Source organism: Anolis carolinensis, chromosome 1 (genome assembly GCF_035594765.1).
Source record: "Anolis carolinensis isolate JA03-04 chromosome 1, rAnoCar3.1.pri, whole genome shotgun sequence".
Taxonomy (NCBI): Eukaryota; Metazoa; Chordata; class Lepidosauria; order Squamata; family Dactyloidae; genus Anolis; species Anolis carolinensis.
The window spans coordinates 84,514,485-84,531,533 of NC_085841.1; the positions used below are offsets into that span (position 1 = coordinate 84,514,485).

The 17,049-nt window shown below is 38.1% G+C and overlaps 1 protein-coding gene across 3 annotated transcripts in view; it reads left to right on the forward strand.

Moving 5' to 3' along the window:
• The window catches only part of map3k5 (mitogen-activated protein kinase kinase kinase 5), a 137,075-nt gene that overhangs the window by 33,688 nt on the left and 86,338 nt on the right, over positions 1–17,049 (forward strand). For all 3 annotated transcript variants that reach the window (XM_062968973.1, XM_062968974.1, XM_062968975.1), the window contains exons 2-3: positions 10,254–10,393; positions 12,443–12,466. In XM_062968973.1, the coding sequence (XP_062825043.1) occupies positions 10,254–10,393; positions 12,443–12,466 (164 nt within the window). The remainder of the gene's footprint in view (positions 1–10,253; positions 10,394–12,442; positions 12,467–17,049) is intronic.

The window sequence follows — 17,049 nt, forward strand, 5'->3', positions numbered from 1 at the left end:
GGAACAAAGCGAGTAGCAGAGGGGAATTACAAGTTGTGCTGTAGTGATGTGACAAGCGATAGCTAGATAGCTGTAATCTTTTGGATCTATACAGGTTACGTTTGTGTTTTTTGTAAATTGAGATGAAAGTAAGTTCTGAAAAGCTCTCCTGCATTCCATCAAGTGACGTTCTAGTGGCCCATACAGCAAGGAGTTTCTTTATTTAAAAATGTACACTGGCCAAATGTTTGAAATGTTATCTGTTTTCTCCTCCGGCTGATTTTAAAGCTAACTTTTCTTGTAATACTATTGTCCATGCACACTGTCTGGTTGTACTTGGATATAGATACCCTTCAGATTTTTCCAGCAGGTTGCAATCTCTAAATGTTCTGCCAGAAGTAATAAGGAGATGAGATCTTTGTGAAATAAATCCATTTTCTTTGACAAGCACAGTCAGCAATAGTAACTAACATACCACATAGCTTTCTCATCTAATTTCTTACTTGTCTTAAGAGAGACATTCTTTGTTCTCAAATTATCACATTAAGGACAATCTTTTCTACAGTATTTCCAGTGCATGGGCGAGACAAACATGTTTCTGGTATTTTGGCTGGTGATACATTATAATACCTTACATGTGTTGTCACAGCAGGGCATAGAAAGGGATGCCAAAATTTGGGAACATTCACAGCCAAATGGATTAGCAGTCAGACATTTATGTAGACAAACCTCCCAAGCTAACTTCACACCCACAATTATTCTCCCATCAACCAGTTATACATTTTTGAAGCTTCATCTTTTCTACTATTTTAAAAAGTAATGCATCAAATTTCAAAATTTGTCAATGATCTTGAAGGATCATTTTTGCATCCTTGTAACACCTTTGCAAAGTTACTTTAAGAAAAGTGATTATGTGATTCATTTAAAAGCTCCAAGAACAATTTGTTAATGTCAAAACCAGTGACCACTTGTCCTACTGCTTTGTTTAAAAGAGCAGGATTGATGAGCATGGCATAAAACTTGCAACATTCTGCTCAAAGTGTCTAAAAGGTGTCCTTAAAAAGGATACAGTACATTATACACACAGTGCTGTTTCCACTCTGTAAAGTATTTGAACCATTGCCTGAAAACCTCCCTAGAGTTGCCCAGTTATCCCAGTAGATGATATGACATCTGCAGATTGGGAGGGATTGCAGAGCCCTTGGAGCAGATAGGAACAAAGTTCTTCAATCTAGAGGCCACCAAAATGCATCATTTAACCTACTGAAATATTATCTCTTTTAAATCCCAGTGTCACATTAATCAATGATATTGTGCTGTTGTGGTCCTCATTACCATGGCTGCAATCTGATTGCGTGAATTATGATTGATTAATTATGGCAATCATGTTGACATTTTGAAGTATGCAGTATACATTTTTCTTTTTTATTTATTTTAATTTTTGTTTTATTGCCTATTGGTTTATTGGGTTATTGTGTGTTTTTTGAGCTGTATGGACATGTTCCAGAAGCATTCTCTCCTGCCGTTTTGTCCACTTCTATGGCAGGAATCCTCAGAGGTTGAGGGCCCTGTTGGAAATTAATTAAGTGAGGTTTATATATCTGTGGAATGTCCAGGGTGGGGGAAAGAACTCTTGTCTGCTTGAGGTATCTGCTTGGGGGAATCCTTTGTCCCAAAAAGGCCCTGATTTATTCTTGTCTGAAATTCCCCTGCTTTTTTAGTCTTGCTCTTTATTTACTGTTTTGATTTTATAGTTTTTAAATACTGGGAGCCAGATTTTGTTCATTTTCATGGTTTCCTCCATTCTGTTGAAATTGTTCACATGCTTGTGGATTTCAATGGCTTCTCTGTGTAGCATGACATAGTAATTGTTAGAGTGGTCCAGAATTTCTGTGTTCTCAAATAATATGATGTATCTAGGATGTTTCATCAAGTATTTTGCTATGACTGACTTCTCTGGTTGAGTTAGTCTGCAGTGCCTTTCATTTCCTTGATTTGCATTTGGTGCTCCCTATGTAGACTTGTCCACAGCTGCATTGTATGCAGTAGACAACTGCAGAGGTGAGAGGATCCCTCTTGTGCTTCGCTGAATGTAATATTTGTTGGATTTTCTTCATGGGTCTGTAGATAGTTTGTATGTTGTGTTTCTACATCAGCTTCCCTATGTGGTCAGGGGTTCCCTTGATTTATGGTAAGAATACTTTTCCTCTGGGTGGATCTTTGTCTTTGCTCTTATGGCTTGTTCTTGGCCTTACAGCTCTTCTGATGTCTGTGGTGGAGTATCCATTGGCCTGTAGAGCCCAGTTTAGGTGGTTCAGTTCACTTTGGAGGGGGTGAGGTTCGCAAATTCCTTTTTCACAGTCTGCCAGGGCTTTGTAGGATTCCCCCAGGCAGGAAGCAGCCAGGCCTTGAAACTGTGGGCCATTAAAATGCTAATCAAGATGACAAATTACAACATTCACACATACCTCAAGCAGACAAGAGTTCTTTCCCCCACCCTGGACATTCCACAGATATATAAACCTCACTTACTTAGTTTCCAGCAGACCCCTCAGCCTCTGAGGATGCCTGCCACAGATGTGGGTGAAAAGTCTGGAGAGAATGCTTCTGGAACATGGCCATACAGCTCGGAAAACATACAACAACCCAGTGATTCTTGCCATGAAAGCCTTTGATGACATATTGATTTATTGTCTTGAGTTGTTTTTGGTGATGGTTTTGATGTTATTCTTGTTTTTAGGGATGCTTCTAGCTACTCTGAGCTGTTTTCTGCTCAGCACATTTCAGTGACAGAAAAGAGAAAAGGATGCTTACTAATCCCCTCTCCCTGCCACTCCACTTGCATCTTTCCACTCTATTGCAGATGGTTCCCCAAAAGAGGGAGACAATGGGCTGAGACTGGAATTGCTCATAATTGCTTTCATCCCAAGGTTACTCTATTGGATCAACTCACTTTCTTTGTACAGAAGGAGCCCATCTAATGATGGGACACGAATGGTAGATCAATTTTTTTGTCAACGGAAAAATGCAGCAACCCAGTCCATACCTCTATCCTTATCAATAGACAGAGATATATCGATGTACTGATTTTCACTGATGTCTCTATTGACTGCTGTATATACTTGTGTATAAGATGAAAAATGTATCCTAAAAATTGACCCCAAAACCAGAAGTTGACTTATATTGGAGTCAAGACAGTATCTCTGTCTGCTCCTTCACCACTAGCCTTTTTGAATGGCTAAGCAGGAAACAGTGGTGGTGGTAGCTCTGGCAATAAACTTCCTTGACAGGCTGAGCGGGGGAGGGGGGAGGAGTCAATGCTTCTTTTATGGTAGGCTCTCCCCATGGACTCTTGCCTGCCAGTGGTTGTTTGCAACCAATCCACTTGTCTCCCCCTCCTCCAACCTTCCTGAGGAGACCAAGAGGCAGACTACAGGTGGTGGAACTAGAGAAGGTAGGAGAAATAAACCAGCAGTCTCTTCAGCTGCTTTTGTGACAGCGATGGGAAGGAGGATCAGTCTGAATGATGAACAAAGAAACACCAGTGATACTGAGAAACATTTGTCTCAAGAGACTGCTGAGATCTGGGAAGACACTTGCTCGCTGTAGACATTTGGGTGGGGGACTGGGGTTGTTTATGTGTGCAAAACTGAGCTGGAGCATGTAGGCAACAGATGAGATCTCAGTAGCTTCTTGAGTCAAACATTTCTCAACCCCACTAGTGTTTCTTCACTCACTGCTCAGTTTAGGACCCACTCCCTGTGTGATGACTCCCGATTTCTCATCTTTTTCCTGTCTTCTGATCAGCCCCAAAGCTGAACCCTTGACTTATCCACGATTTTGGCCTCAAAATCTGCTCTTGACATGCACCAGGTCGGTATACACAAGTATATATGGTGATTTCTTGTACTTATTTAAATAAGTGTTTAATTGAATTCCTCATTGTTGTTCCTCCTTATTAAAATGTTCTAACGATGAACAATCAGTGGAAGGATCTTATTAACTTGTAGATTGAAATAGTTCTGAAGATAGAGTATGTTTCTATTTTTAACATCCACAGACAAAGCAAGAAATCATGCTTGCTTCTTAGATTCTGGAAAAGAGAGTCTGCCTTACCATTTCTTCCCTAGCTAGTTGACTCTTCCTCCCCACCTTTTCCTTTCTTTAGAAAAATTAGCACATTTTCTCAGAAAAATCAACACATTTTACAGAATGAGTAGCAGAAGGAAGTGCCGTGGGTGAGAAAGGCATGTGGCGTGTTCTTGAGGAAAGACGTCTTCTTGGGTTGCTTTTATCATTATTCTGTAGGAGTGGAAGGATGCTTGTTTTAGTAAGAGATGTGTTGCTAAGGAGAATTTTGATACTGAAGATTATGCAGTAGACATTTGGGAGGAGTGTAGCTTCATGGCTGACTAGCATAAGAGAACACACTTTTAATTTCAAAAAACTTAATATGTGTAGGGCTGCAGGAAACAGGAGAACTCTGACATAACTCTGTGAATTTGTTTCTGGAAAGTGGTGAGCTGGTAAGAGTTGGGTATTCCAACTTCTTATGCATTTAGAAATTGCAGAATTGTACACAATCTATATATATCTTATCTATATCTATTCTATATTCTATTCTATATTCTATCTATTCTTTCTATATCAATAATAAAAGTGAAAACCCGTATGTGTGTATGTGGCATGGGTGCCCGCTCACACAGACAGCCTCTGGCCTCCACAAACAGGCTACAGTTCCCAGTGCTGAGAAGCCAGCAAGTCACTCCCGTCCACTGACATTGCGGTTACAGCGAGCTCCATGAACATGTAGCCCAACCCCTGCCAAAGTCTTTCCCAAACACTACAACCCACCACCCAAGGAATGCTTTCATTTGAGGACCATTTCATCCTAGATTTTGCTTTTTCCAACACAGGCAGGCATCCCAGGGTTCTCCATTGCTGGAGAATCTGCATGAGCCCACCTACTGCCCTCGCACCATAGGCAGGCATCTCAGGGTTCTCCATTGGTGTGGAATTTGCATGATCCCACCTACTGCATATCCATTTCAAATCTGTCTGCATAACAAGCATTGTGACTCCTACTGGAGAATTTATAGGAGTTGTAGTTCACCTACACCCAGAACGCTATGAACTCAAACAATCATGCGTCTGGACCAAACTTGCCATGCATACTTGATATGACAAGATTTGAATACTGGTGGGTTTGGAGGGGAATTGGCCTGGAGATTTTGGAGTAGTAGGTACTGGGATTTATAGTTCACCTGCAATCGAACCCCACTGATGATGGACCAGGATCAAACCTGGCACAAAGAGCCCCCATAACCAATACAACATATTGGACAAGTTTGGGGAAAAGGGAGTTATAGTTCACCTGCATCCAGAGAAACACTGACCCCCACCGACAATGGACTAGGACCAAAATTTACACAGAGAATCCTCATGACCAACTGAACATACTGCAGGGGTTTGTGGGAATGGGCCTTGCTTTTGGGAGTTGTAGTTCACCTGCATCCAAAGACCACTGAACCCAGCCAATGACGGATCTGGACCAAACTGGGCACACAGACTGAACATTGCCTGCTGTGGATACTGACAGATGTTTTGGGACAATTGCCCCAGGAATCTGGGAGTTGTAGTAGTTTGCCCCCATCCAGAGAGCACTGCAGCCAGGTGATGACCAGCCAATGACAGATCTGGATCATGTTTACTACACAGACCCAAAATGGCCAACTTTGAATACTGGCAGGGTTTGGGGAGGATTGAACCACGATTCTGGGAATTGTAGTTCACCCACTCTAAACTGAGAATACCTAACATTCAAATACAAATAATGCCTTTTTTCAAATAACCCAGGCACCGCCGGGTCCCCAAGCTAGTTATATATAAAGCTAGTGGAGTTACTGAGAAGTTTCTAAGGATTTAGTGCCATCAGTATGCTGATAATACTCAACTCTACTCTTTGGCAACAGAGCTCTTTGGACTATGCAACTACTGGATCAGTATTTGGATGTTTTAAAGAGGGAAATAAAGTGATATTTAATCATGGTAAGATGGGGTGTTTGGATTGATCTCAATTCTTGCATTCCCTTGAAAGAAGCTGGTCTGCATTTTGGGAATAGTCTTCATGTTTGTTACTGGGGACCCAGTTGGAATACTGTGGCTCACAATGCCTCAACTAGTCAGTCTGCTATGACTTTTCCAGGACACGGAGAGCCTGGAGAGCCACATTAACCCATGCACTGCTAATTTCCTGATTACACTACTCTCCATGAGACTCCTCTTGAAAATAACTCTGAGACCATAGCTGGGGGAAATACAAATGCAACAGAATACAATACAATTCCTATATCCACATAGGATACGTTCCTTGACTTTGCATGGATACATGAAATTGCAGATAATAGTATGCCCTATTGAAATGAAGAAGTTCTGACACAAGCATACCATAGAGACATCACAAAGAACCTAAAATGCATAGAGACAGATTTTGGGAGATGTGGATAAATAAAACCACAAATATTAGTCCCATGGATATAGATATTGTACTCTATCATAAAAAAATCATATAGCATCAATATACCTCTGGCCAATATACTTATGGTCCACATTTGAAGTGCTGTTAATGACATTTAACGCCCTAAAGAGTTCAGGACCTCAGTACTTGAAGGAATGCTTCTCCCTGTATACATGTATTTATGACCAAGAATTGAGGCCTGTTGAATGGGCCCTCTTTGTCCCATCAGTTAGAGCAGTACACCGTGGATGGATGCAAGAAAGGGCCTTTCCTGCTGTCCTCCTCATAGAGGCCCAGTTGGTGTCCAGTTGCTGCCATTCCAGCACCAAGTGAAAATGTGATTGTTTTTGAAGATTTCGGAACCTAATTGGTTTTGCATATATCCTAACATGTCTGGCTTTAAATTGTTTTAAACTGCAGTCCATTAACTTTTCATCATTGATTTTACTCTTTGCAGCTTGAAAATAAATGTATTTTTTACATCCAAAAAGCCAAAGTTGATTGATCTGTTCAGTATAGGGGGCACTATTTTACTATGCCATTTTATATCATGGGACTTGAGCAGCCACAGGTTTTGGTATCCATGGGGATTGTGGAACCCAGTGAACACCAAGGGCTCACTGTAGTTTAACCAGCTGTAATTTGTCTTTCTAAACTCATTACATTGTTTAATATATTTCAGCCTTTTAAACCATTTTATTGTTTGCACTATATTAATCTCGTTGGTTTTATTGCTCTCTGCCCTGAGGTCCCTAGATGTACACAGCATATACATATTTAAATAAAGAAATGAATAGTGCCTAGCAGTTTTTCCTTTCCACTAAATACTCTCCTCTATTGAGATCCTCTCACAGTATAATTCTTATTATGTGCCTTCAGGTAAGTTCCCACTTATGGCATCTGTATGACATCGTTTTCTTAGCAAGACACATTCAGGAGAGGGTTTTGCCTTTGCTCTTCTCTGTACGTTGCCCTCCGCCCTCCCTTTCCCCGAGCTATCTGCCTTCCAGTACTACTCAGGCCTGACCCTGCTTAGCTTCCAAAATCAGATAGGATCTGATAGCTTAAAGTATTTAGGCTTGGTCCATATAACAAACAACTTTACATCACACATCTTATAGCTCTCTTTAATATACGCCTTTAACACTGCTGTTGTTTCTTTATTTGTAACTATCTGGGCTTGTCTTTGCATGATTGCTACCAAGGAACATCCAGAAATAAGATAAACAAAGCAAAACAACATCTTAAGGAAACAGTGTGTAAATGTTATGGCAGAATTGATTTAGACAGGTGCTAATTAAGGGAAGGGATATGTGATGACAGCCTTGCATTTTAAATATTATGACAGTTGTTATGACGTTGTCTCACACCTTGTTGGAACGTCCCTGGTGGAATCATGTTTGTTGGGTATTTGGTCCCCCGTGCAATTTGACACATCCAGTCTTCACCCTCATTTATCACAGCTCATCATGTGCACTGATTCATTCAGGGACAAGCAGCATTCTTTGTGATAACTTTGGTTTTGATTTCTGCAGTATTTTTATTTCAATGGCATTTAATTCCTGTGTCACATTGCCATGTTTGGTCTTTACATTAAAGAAGAGAGAAACAAATGTTTCAGAAAGCTGTGCTACATCTGGCCCTGCCATTTGGTTAGGCCTGCCCATATTGTCTAGTTCAGTGTTTCTCAAACTCTGCTCCTCCAGATGTTTTGGTTTTCAGGGAACTGAAGTCCAAAGCACCCAGAGAAGCAGAGTTTGAGAAACACTGATCTAGTTTATTGCTACCATGAATTTTAGGAGAATTGGTATCTACAGTAGAGTCTCACTTATCCAACATAAACGGGTTGGCAGAATGTTGGATAAGCGAATATATTGGATAATAAGGAGGCATTAAGGAAAAGCCTATTAAACATCAAATTAGGTTATGATTTTACAAATGAAGCACCAAAACATCATGTTAGACAACAAATTTGGCAGAAAAAGTAGTTCTATACGCAGTAATGCTATGTAGTAATTACTGTATTTATGAATTTAGCATCAAAATATCACAATATATTGAAAACATTGACTACAAAAATGCGTTGGATAATCCAGAACATTGGATAAGCGAGTGTTGGATAAGTGAGACTCTACTGTACTTTGAAAATAATTTTGGGGTGTATAATTATCACAGTATTGTTAATAAGGCATTGACACTGTTAATTATGCAAGTATGAGAATTATCTGTATCTGATCAGATACAGACAACTATAGATCATGAATTTGCTAATTGATCCATTCCCTTTGAGACACAAAATGGTATCTTTCAGACAACTTCACAATTTTCTTAACACAATTCATAATGATGATTCAGTAATCTAGACTCTTATCTTGGCCCTTGATGTTATTCTTGCCACACACCTTTCAGTTGATCACTTATGTAGATGCCATATGTTATCAGATAACCCCTAGGTATAAATATAATTACAAGATTCCAAAATGACTTTGGAAGATCATTGTTTTCAGTTTGTTTACTTAATTGATTCTTTTTTTTCTGTTGGCAGCAGAGAAAATATTTCACATTATTATTTGCATAAAGCCATCAGAAACCTCTTTAGAAAAAAGAACAATAAAATATCAGTGGATAAACTGGGTCCTGTAGCGAGGGGGGGGGTTAGGGGTTCAACCCCCCCCCCCCGAAATTTTTCAAGTTATAAAAAAAATCTCGTTTACTCATGAATTTTAACTGGTTAACCAAATCCCCATGCTAAGTCTATGAGATGCAAAACATTAAGAGTCCCTCCAGGCACTATCTCAAGCAGATATTGACAGGTTTGTAGTGGGGAGGGGTATGTGCTAGGGGTTCAACCCTCCCTGAAATTTTCAAAACCCCTCCTGAAATTTTTTTCTGGCTACGGCCCTGGTTCTGATAAACCCTAAAATCCTTTGAAAGATCATCAAACTTTATTAAAATGGCACACAGGTCACTCTGAAAGACTTCATAAGCTGTTGATCTTACCCTGTGTAGAATGGAGCTTAGTGTTGGGTGTATTTGTCCAGGATGATGAGCCTGAAGTGCACTGTGGATGCTCAATCTGTCTACGTTAGAATTTTTCATATAAATGTTGATAATGCTTAAGGGATTGTGGTACAAACACTGCTGCACAAAGTCTTGGAAAAATATTTGACAATATATAATGTGGAGCCTTTACGGAAAGATAATGTGGTTTTGCTCTTGCACTAGATAACTCAGTAACCAAGAGACTTATGTACTCATCAAGGGAAAGTTACAAATGCTACATCGTGGTGCACCGTTTTGTTATTGTGATGCTGTGTTTCATGTTGTTGGGTAAAGACTATTCAAAGACTTAACAGTTAAGCACAAAATCTTAGATTGGAAGAGTTGGGATAAGCTCACTTTTGAGCTTGCTGCCAAGAAGAATGACTGACAAGAGGACTGTGTATTCAGTATTCCTTTATTATTATTTCTTGATGTTTTAACAGGGGAAATCCCTCCTCTTCCAGTCTAAAGCGCTGTCTTTATGAGTAAGAACAACGTAGAGACTATTTTCCTGTTTCAAAAGTGTTGCAAGAGCTACTTTGGCATTAGTCATCGGTGTTTGCCGTTGGTCTCTTGAATAATTTCTCTGTCCAGGGATAACAACTGTCTTTGATTAATGCTGATAAAACTTGACAGATCAGTTGAAAATAATATATTTGAAGCACCAGGGATTAACAGTAGATCTGACAAGCGTGTTTTTTGTTCTTTCTTGCAGATATTGCAGTGGTGGAGATGAGTGATGCTTTCCGCCAGCCCTCCCTGTTTTATCATCTCGGAGTCCGAGAGAGCTTCAGCATGGCTAACAACATAATTCTCTACTGTGATACCAATTCAGACTCTCTGCAATCGCTGAAGGTAACATAAGTCTTCATAGGATAAATAGGGCATCGTTGGAGGGGGAGAGTTTCCTGAAAATCATTCAGAGAAATGCTTGATTGCATTGTGGTTTAACCTTCAGTGCCCACGCTGTTCCCAAGATTATTTGTCATTGTGGTGTCCTAGAAGCTGATAAAGGCCTTAAGGGTTAATTGTGAAGGAAGTGCTGGTAGTAAAACAAAATCTGATGGTGAAACATGCTAAGGATCATTATGAAAAAAAACAGCCCTTTTTGAAACCTTGCCCAGTATACCTTGTTGAACCTCGAGAAAAACCTCTTTCAGCTAGATTTTGACTTTAAATGTATGCCAGCAGTTAAGGCTTGGCTATATAAGGGACCAGAATTGCGTGTTACAAGTAAAAATTCAATTTTATTTAAATTATTGTTTAATTGAGTCATTTATTCATTTAAAGCCTTCTTTTTCACATACCTTTCTGTTTTTATCCTCACAACATCCCTGTGAGGTGATTTACGCTGAGGCATAGTGTAGGGCCCATAGTAAACTAACGTTAAGTGAAATTTTGAAAAATCCTGTCACTTTCTAAGAAAGTGGGTAGCATGTTGTTGTTTTGATTGCAGCTCAACATCTCCTGCCTACACCAGATCCTGCTCCATAATATTCAGCCGTGTTGTTATTGTTGCTGTGGTATACATTCAAGTCATTTCTACAATGACTCTACAATGACCCTTTGTGCAAATCAATAGATTCAGTTCGACTGGGAATGCCAATAGGACTCAGACTGGTATTTTAGATCTTCACTTAGTAGTCAGATCATGTATGTGTCCTTTTTTGGCACTAAAAGAAAATAATACAAGAAAGCTTAATGAATATGAGCTTCTCAATACAAGCAGTCCCCAAGTTACAAATATCTGACTTAATTATGACTCCTAGCTATATATGACTCCTAGGGGTGATACTACAGGAAGTGAGAGAAATCTATCGCTAAGAAGGAAAATTCACTCCTGAAAGAGTTATCATGGGGAAAAGGTTGGCACTGAAGCTTTCACACCAATCCTTGTTTCCACAACAAGCCAAATTTTTCAAAATCCAATCATCACAGGGACAGAAAGTGAGGTGAAATTTTATGAACAGGGGCACAGACAGCAAAAGAAACACCACAGGGGTGTTAACCCTCCCTATGCTATCCAAAAATAGATAGATATGGTTGGAGTTACACTTAAAATGTACCTGGTCTGACTTACATACAAATTCAACTTAGGAACAAACCTACTGAATCTATCTTGTTCATAATTTGAGAACTGTCTGTAATTATATTTTTAATATAATCTTAAAACAAATAATATTATCACATTGTCTTAGGTAAGAATTGTCTCAGTTTTGAATAGTTGGCTCATTAGGGATATAAATTTCACCATCTCTGTTATCAGTACATTTATTATTTCCACCTATGGCATGTAAATCCACCAACTGTGTAGGCAAAGGAAGCAGTGCTGGAACAACAACACACTGTTGGTCAGCCAGCTCTATAAGGAGGAGTGACAGCATATATAATGGGACTTGATGAGCAGATGGATTTGTTAACAAATCATGTTAATTAATCCACATTATTTTTTTTTTTTGCTGTATATGTATTTGCAGTTATACTACTGTCTTAACAAGAACTGGGAATTCCTCCTCCCCCCATTTTGTGTTTAGGTTGCCACCATTTTCTTCTTCTCTTTCTTGTTCCTTTGGCTTTATTCCAATGCTTTTAATAACAGAGTGTCATAAATAAATTAGAAACGTTAAGCTTTTCCCATTACCTTTATCTCAAGCTTATTTTGTCTGCTTAATCTCTGTGGCCCAGTATTCTATTAAGACCACAGAAGAACATCCAGTAAATGACCAGTAGCTGCATCCCTTGCATTCAGGAAGCAACATCTTACCAGCCATGTCCTTATCTCATGCCAAAGGAACCAGTAAAGGAAATGTAAAATTCCAAGTGCAAATATACTCATTAACTGTAAATGCATACATATGTTGTTTAAAACTGGTTCTTAAAACTCCAATGCTTTTTCCTTTTTAGGAAATTATTTGCCAGAAGAATAATGTAAGTATATTTATATATACATATATATTAAAAATAAACATGTGGCACACATTTTGTTACATGTGGATTTATTTATATCCTTACCCAGTCTACTTTTACAACCTCTCCATTTTAATCCATGTTTTTATTAGCTCTTATCATTTGTTTTTACTGGCTAATGTTTAAATTTTTATAATTGTGCATGTTTTTTGTCTATTGTTGTGTTTTATATTGCTATTGTTTTTATTCGGGCTTGGCCCCATGTAAGCTGCCCTGAGTCCCCTTTGGGGAGATAGAGGCGGGGTATAAAAATAAAGTTGTTATTATTATTATTATTATTATTATTATTATTATTATTATTATTATTATTATATCCTGTGAATGTCATTTGTGGGATATACAGTGTCATTCTGCTGATTTTTGTGTAAAACGGGCCATACATTCTTGTTGCCGTTCAGTTTGAAATGGCAGCGTTACCCACAGTGAATGTTCATAAACTGTTAATGAAATTATTGCTAGGTTTAACTATTTTAATTTTTTCCACCAATTTTTGCCATTTGTCTATTTGCAGTTTCCTTTACACAAGCAGGTTGCCTTCCTTTTCTGCCATCACTCACTCTGTGTTTCCTGTTATCATTACATCTTCTCTTTGCTTCCTTGAAACTTTTCTACATCAGTTGGGAAGTGTCACTATTAGATAGACACACAATTAGTTAAAGAAGTATGTAGCCTACTTCTCTTAAAAAGTATCTTACTTTTCTTAAAGAGCATAGAAAAATCCCTAGTGAACAGAACAGGAGGTAATTTCTAATGTTGGTCATCCAGATATTTCCAGGAAAGCTGTTTGTTGTTGTTTATTTGTTTAGTTGCTTCCGACTCTTTGTGACCTCATGGACCAGCCCACACCAGAGCTCCATGTCGGCCATCATCACCCACGGCTCCTTCAAGGTCAAGCCAGTCACTTCAAGGATAACATCCATCCATCTTGCCCTTGCCCTTCCTATTTTCTTCCATTTTCCCCAGCATCATTATCTTTTCCAAGCTTTAGGAGGGCTGCTAACAATATATAAAAGCAGTGGTCTCCTGCTGCTTATCTTTCAGCATCTAATATTCAAAGATACATTGGAGGGAAGATGAGGAAACCAACTTTTTCATATTATCAAGAGAACTATATAATAGCTGGATTTTGTTTCATACAGTTTTCTTACATACTAACTCACTGTTTGAAGTTTTTAGCAATGATGCATTCCTCCTGAATTTTTCCTTATGTTTCCTCTTTTAGTTGACATTGTAGTTATTGCATTTTACATTTAGTAACATAAAATGTTATAAACATTTTCAAGCATTCTTCCATTCAGACTTGCCTTCATTCAAAGGAAATTCAGTAACAGAAGTGGGCAGGATATTTTTGCTTCTATTCTGGGTGTTCGACAGCTACATCAGAACACTATATCAGGAACAGCAAATGTGTTAGGAAGTGATTATCTTTTTCAAATGAGGGAAATACACCTTCAGGACATTTAATTGGGCTAAGTTGGCTTGAAGCACAATGGGCCCTTAGTGTCTTCTGCAGTTTGGTTCTAGGACCTCCATGGATTCCAAAATTCAGCGGATTGTTTATTTTGTGTCAAAAGCATTGCATAAATAAATAAGTTTAAAACTGATAAAAAGGGATCACAAGCAGCTAAATAGTTTTAGACCAAAAATGGGCAACAGCGACTGCATTATCTATAGCTTTAAACAGTTCTTCCCCTGTGTATGAGGCAGGGCATTGTGAGCAAGCATACAGATGCTAAATTGTCTGTTCTGCTCCACAGTCACACAAGGTGGAGGATTCTTCTAGATAGTGCCATTTTGCCAGCTTGTCTTTTGTTCTGCCAACTCCACTTCTGAGTCTGTTCAGAGGTGCACAAGTCCCATTATATACAGTTACATAGTAATATACAGTAGAATCTCACTTATCCAACATAAACGGGCCAGTAGAATGTTGGATAATGAGGGATTAAGGAAAAGCCTATTAGACATCAAATTACATTATGATTTTACAAATTAAGCACCAAAACATCATGTTTTACAACAAATCAACAGAAAATTCAGTTCAGTACACAGTAACATTATGTAATAATTACAGTAGAGTCTCACTTATCCAACGTTCTGGATTATCCAATGCATTTTTGTAGACAATGTTTTCAATTCATCATGATATTTTGGTACTAAATTTGTAAATACAGTAATTACTACATAGCATTACCATGAATTGAACTAATTTTTCAGTCAAATTTGTTGTATAACATGATGTTTTGGTGCTTAATTTGTAAAATCATAACCTATTTTGATGTTTAATAGGCTTTTTCTTAATCTCTCCTTATTATCCAACATATTCACTTATCCAACATTCTGCTGGCCCGTTTATGTTGGATAAGTGAGACTCTACTGTACTGTATTTACGAATTTAGCACCAAAACATCGGAATGTATTGAAAATATTGACTACAAAAACATTGACTACTAAAAGGCAGACTGTGTTAGATAATATAGAACGTTGGATAAGCAAAGGTTGGATAAGTGAGACTCTACTGTACTGTTCCTTATATAAAATGGCAAAATCAAAGTTCCCTTTTTGGATTTTGTTTTCCTATTTTCAAGTTATGGATGGTTGGATCCATGGATACAGAGGGCTGACTATATTGACATTTTTTTCTGTTAACATCAAAATCAATAAAAACTTTTAATGTGTTCATAGTTTAATCAATTCAGCAATCTCAAAGTGCTTACGTTTTAGGAAGGCATCCAACTCTTTATGCTTTTGCGACCTGGGTCCCATTTGCTATAAGCTGCTCCTATGAAAATGAGTAAGCTCCATTTGTTTGAAAGAGGTCTGTTTATGGGGAGGACAATAGACAAAAGGCATGTAGAAAGACCATGGCATGGCTGGCCTGATCTTGGCACATTTTATGCCCTTCTAGTGGTGCGTTGTGTGATGTTGGTTGTGAAGGTCTGCTCTCAGTGTTAAATCAACAGTGCTGAGTGGCAAGCAAGAAGTGGTAACAGTAAAGCAGGGAGATATAATCCATGCATAAATGAGGAGGCTTCATACAAATCTTTAGATTATCTTGCTTTGTGCATAGAAGGTTGCATAACCCAAAAAGACTGCGCATCTTCATTCAAGAACCCAAATGGAGTACCTATTTTTATTCATAAAATGGAAAGTATTGTACAGGGTTATCCTCTTTCATGTGGTGCAGTTCTACTATTAACTTCAAGTTGGTACTAGATGCCATTTACTTAAAAGCTCCTTTATAGCAGTTTTCTATATGAGCATATCTTGTATTTCCCAAGCTAGAGTAACTCAAAGTATTGTGGGAAAATGATTTATTACAAGAAAAGAATTTATCTCAGCTAAAAAAAGAAGAAAATTGAGATAATTGATCCAACGATGAAATATGAAAAAGTGTGAAAGACGAGAAGGCTTATCTAAAAATTTAATATCCTGATTTCCCATTACTTGTGCATGATAGCATCCATTACTGTTCACAGTTTTAATACTTCTCAGCTAAATAGCAAAATGTTCCTTTTTTCTTGTCAAAGCAGAGTCTCTCTATATATTTGTACTCATTACCATGCTATTAACATGTTGAATTGATTGCTTAAAATTATGTGAGAAATGGGCTTAATAATACACTCTAAATTTTGTCATCTGTTGTAACTGTTTGACAAAGAAAATTCTGCAGAGAATAGTTTTCACCAGTAATTCAGAGGCAATAAGGTTATTGTTGATTTTTTTTCCGGGTTGGAACAAAACAAAGCAAAGGCAATGTGAAGAATTGATCTGCCATCACTATCATCTTCTTGCCATTTTCTTGTCATGCTAACCAAGAACAATTACAGAAGGACATAATGAATACTGTGAAATTACGGCTTGCTCATGATTGTAGCAATGACAGGCTCAATAATGAACATGTCCACTTCCTCAAAGCTGGCAGCATCTCCTATGACAAAGAGGGCATTTAAAGTGAAAAATATACTTGCGTATTTAGAAGTATGTTTCACTGAAGATTCAGAAAATGTTTATTTCCTTTTCTAATTTAAATCCATAGCTCCAGGTGGTTTAGTTCCTCCCATCTAGATATTTATAGTTTAACATGCTGCTCTTAGATACTGATTACTGGCATAAAAATAGCTGCCAAAATATTTGATTGTATTTCAATAGCAGAGTGAAATAGCTTCAGATTTTTCTATAATGCTTACTATTGTAGTATACAGTTATATCTCATTTAATATAACTTCTTAATAAAAAAAATTAGTACCAGAACAGAAATAACAGGAAAAAGACAAGAGATAGGCTCCTTCATCACAGAAAAATAAGAGCTGTTCAACATGTTTCAGCAAACCTTTTCTTCATAACTAACAGTATTCTCGTGTGAAATGAAATAACTAGCGTAAACCAGCAAAATACTTTGAGAGACCATTTGAAAGTTATTTCCAAAATGCATCAGATATTACTCATCAGATATTCTCATGGAATCTGAATCAAGCTGTTCCTGACAGTGCATGTAGATATAGTAGAATCCTGATCTTTGCCAGGTCAAGCTTTATTGCATTGTT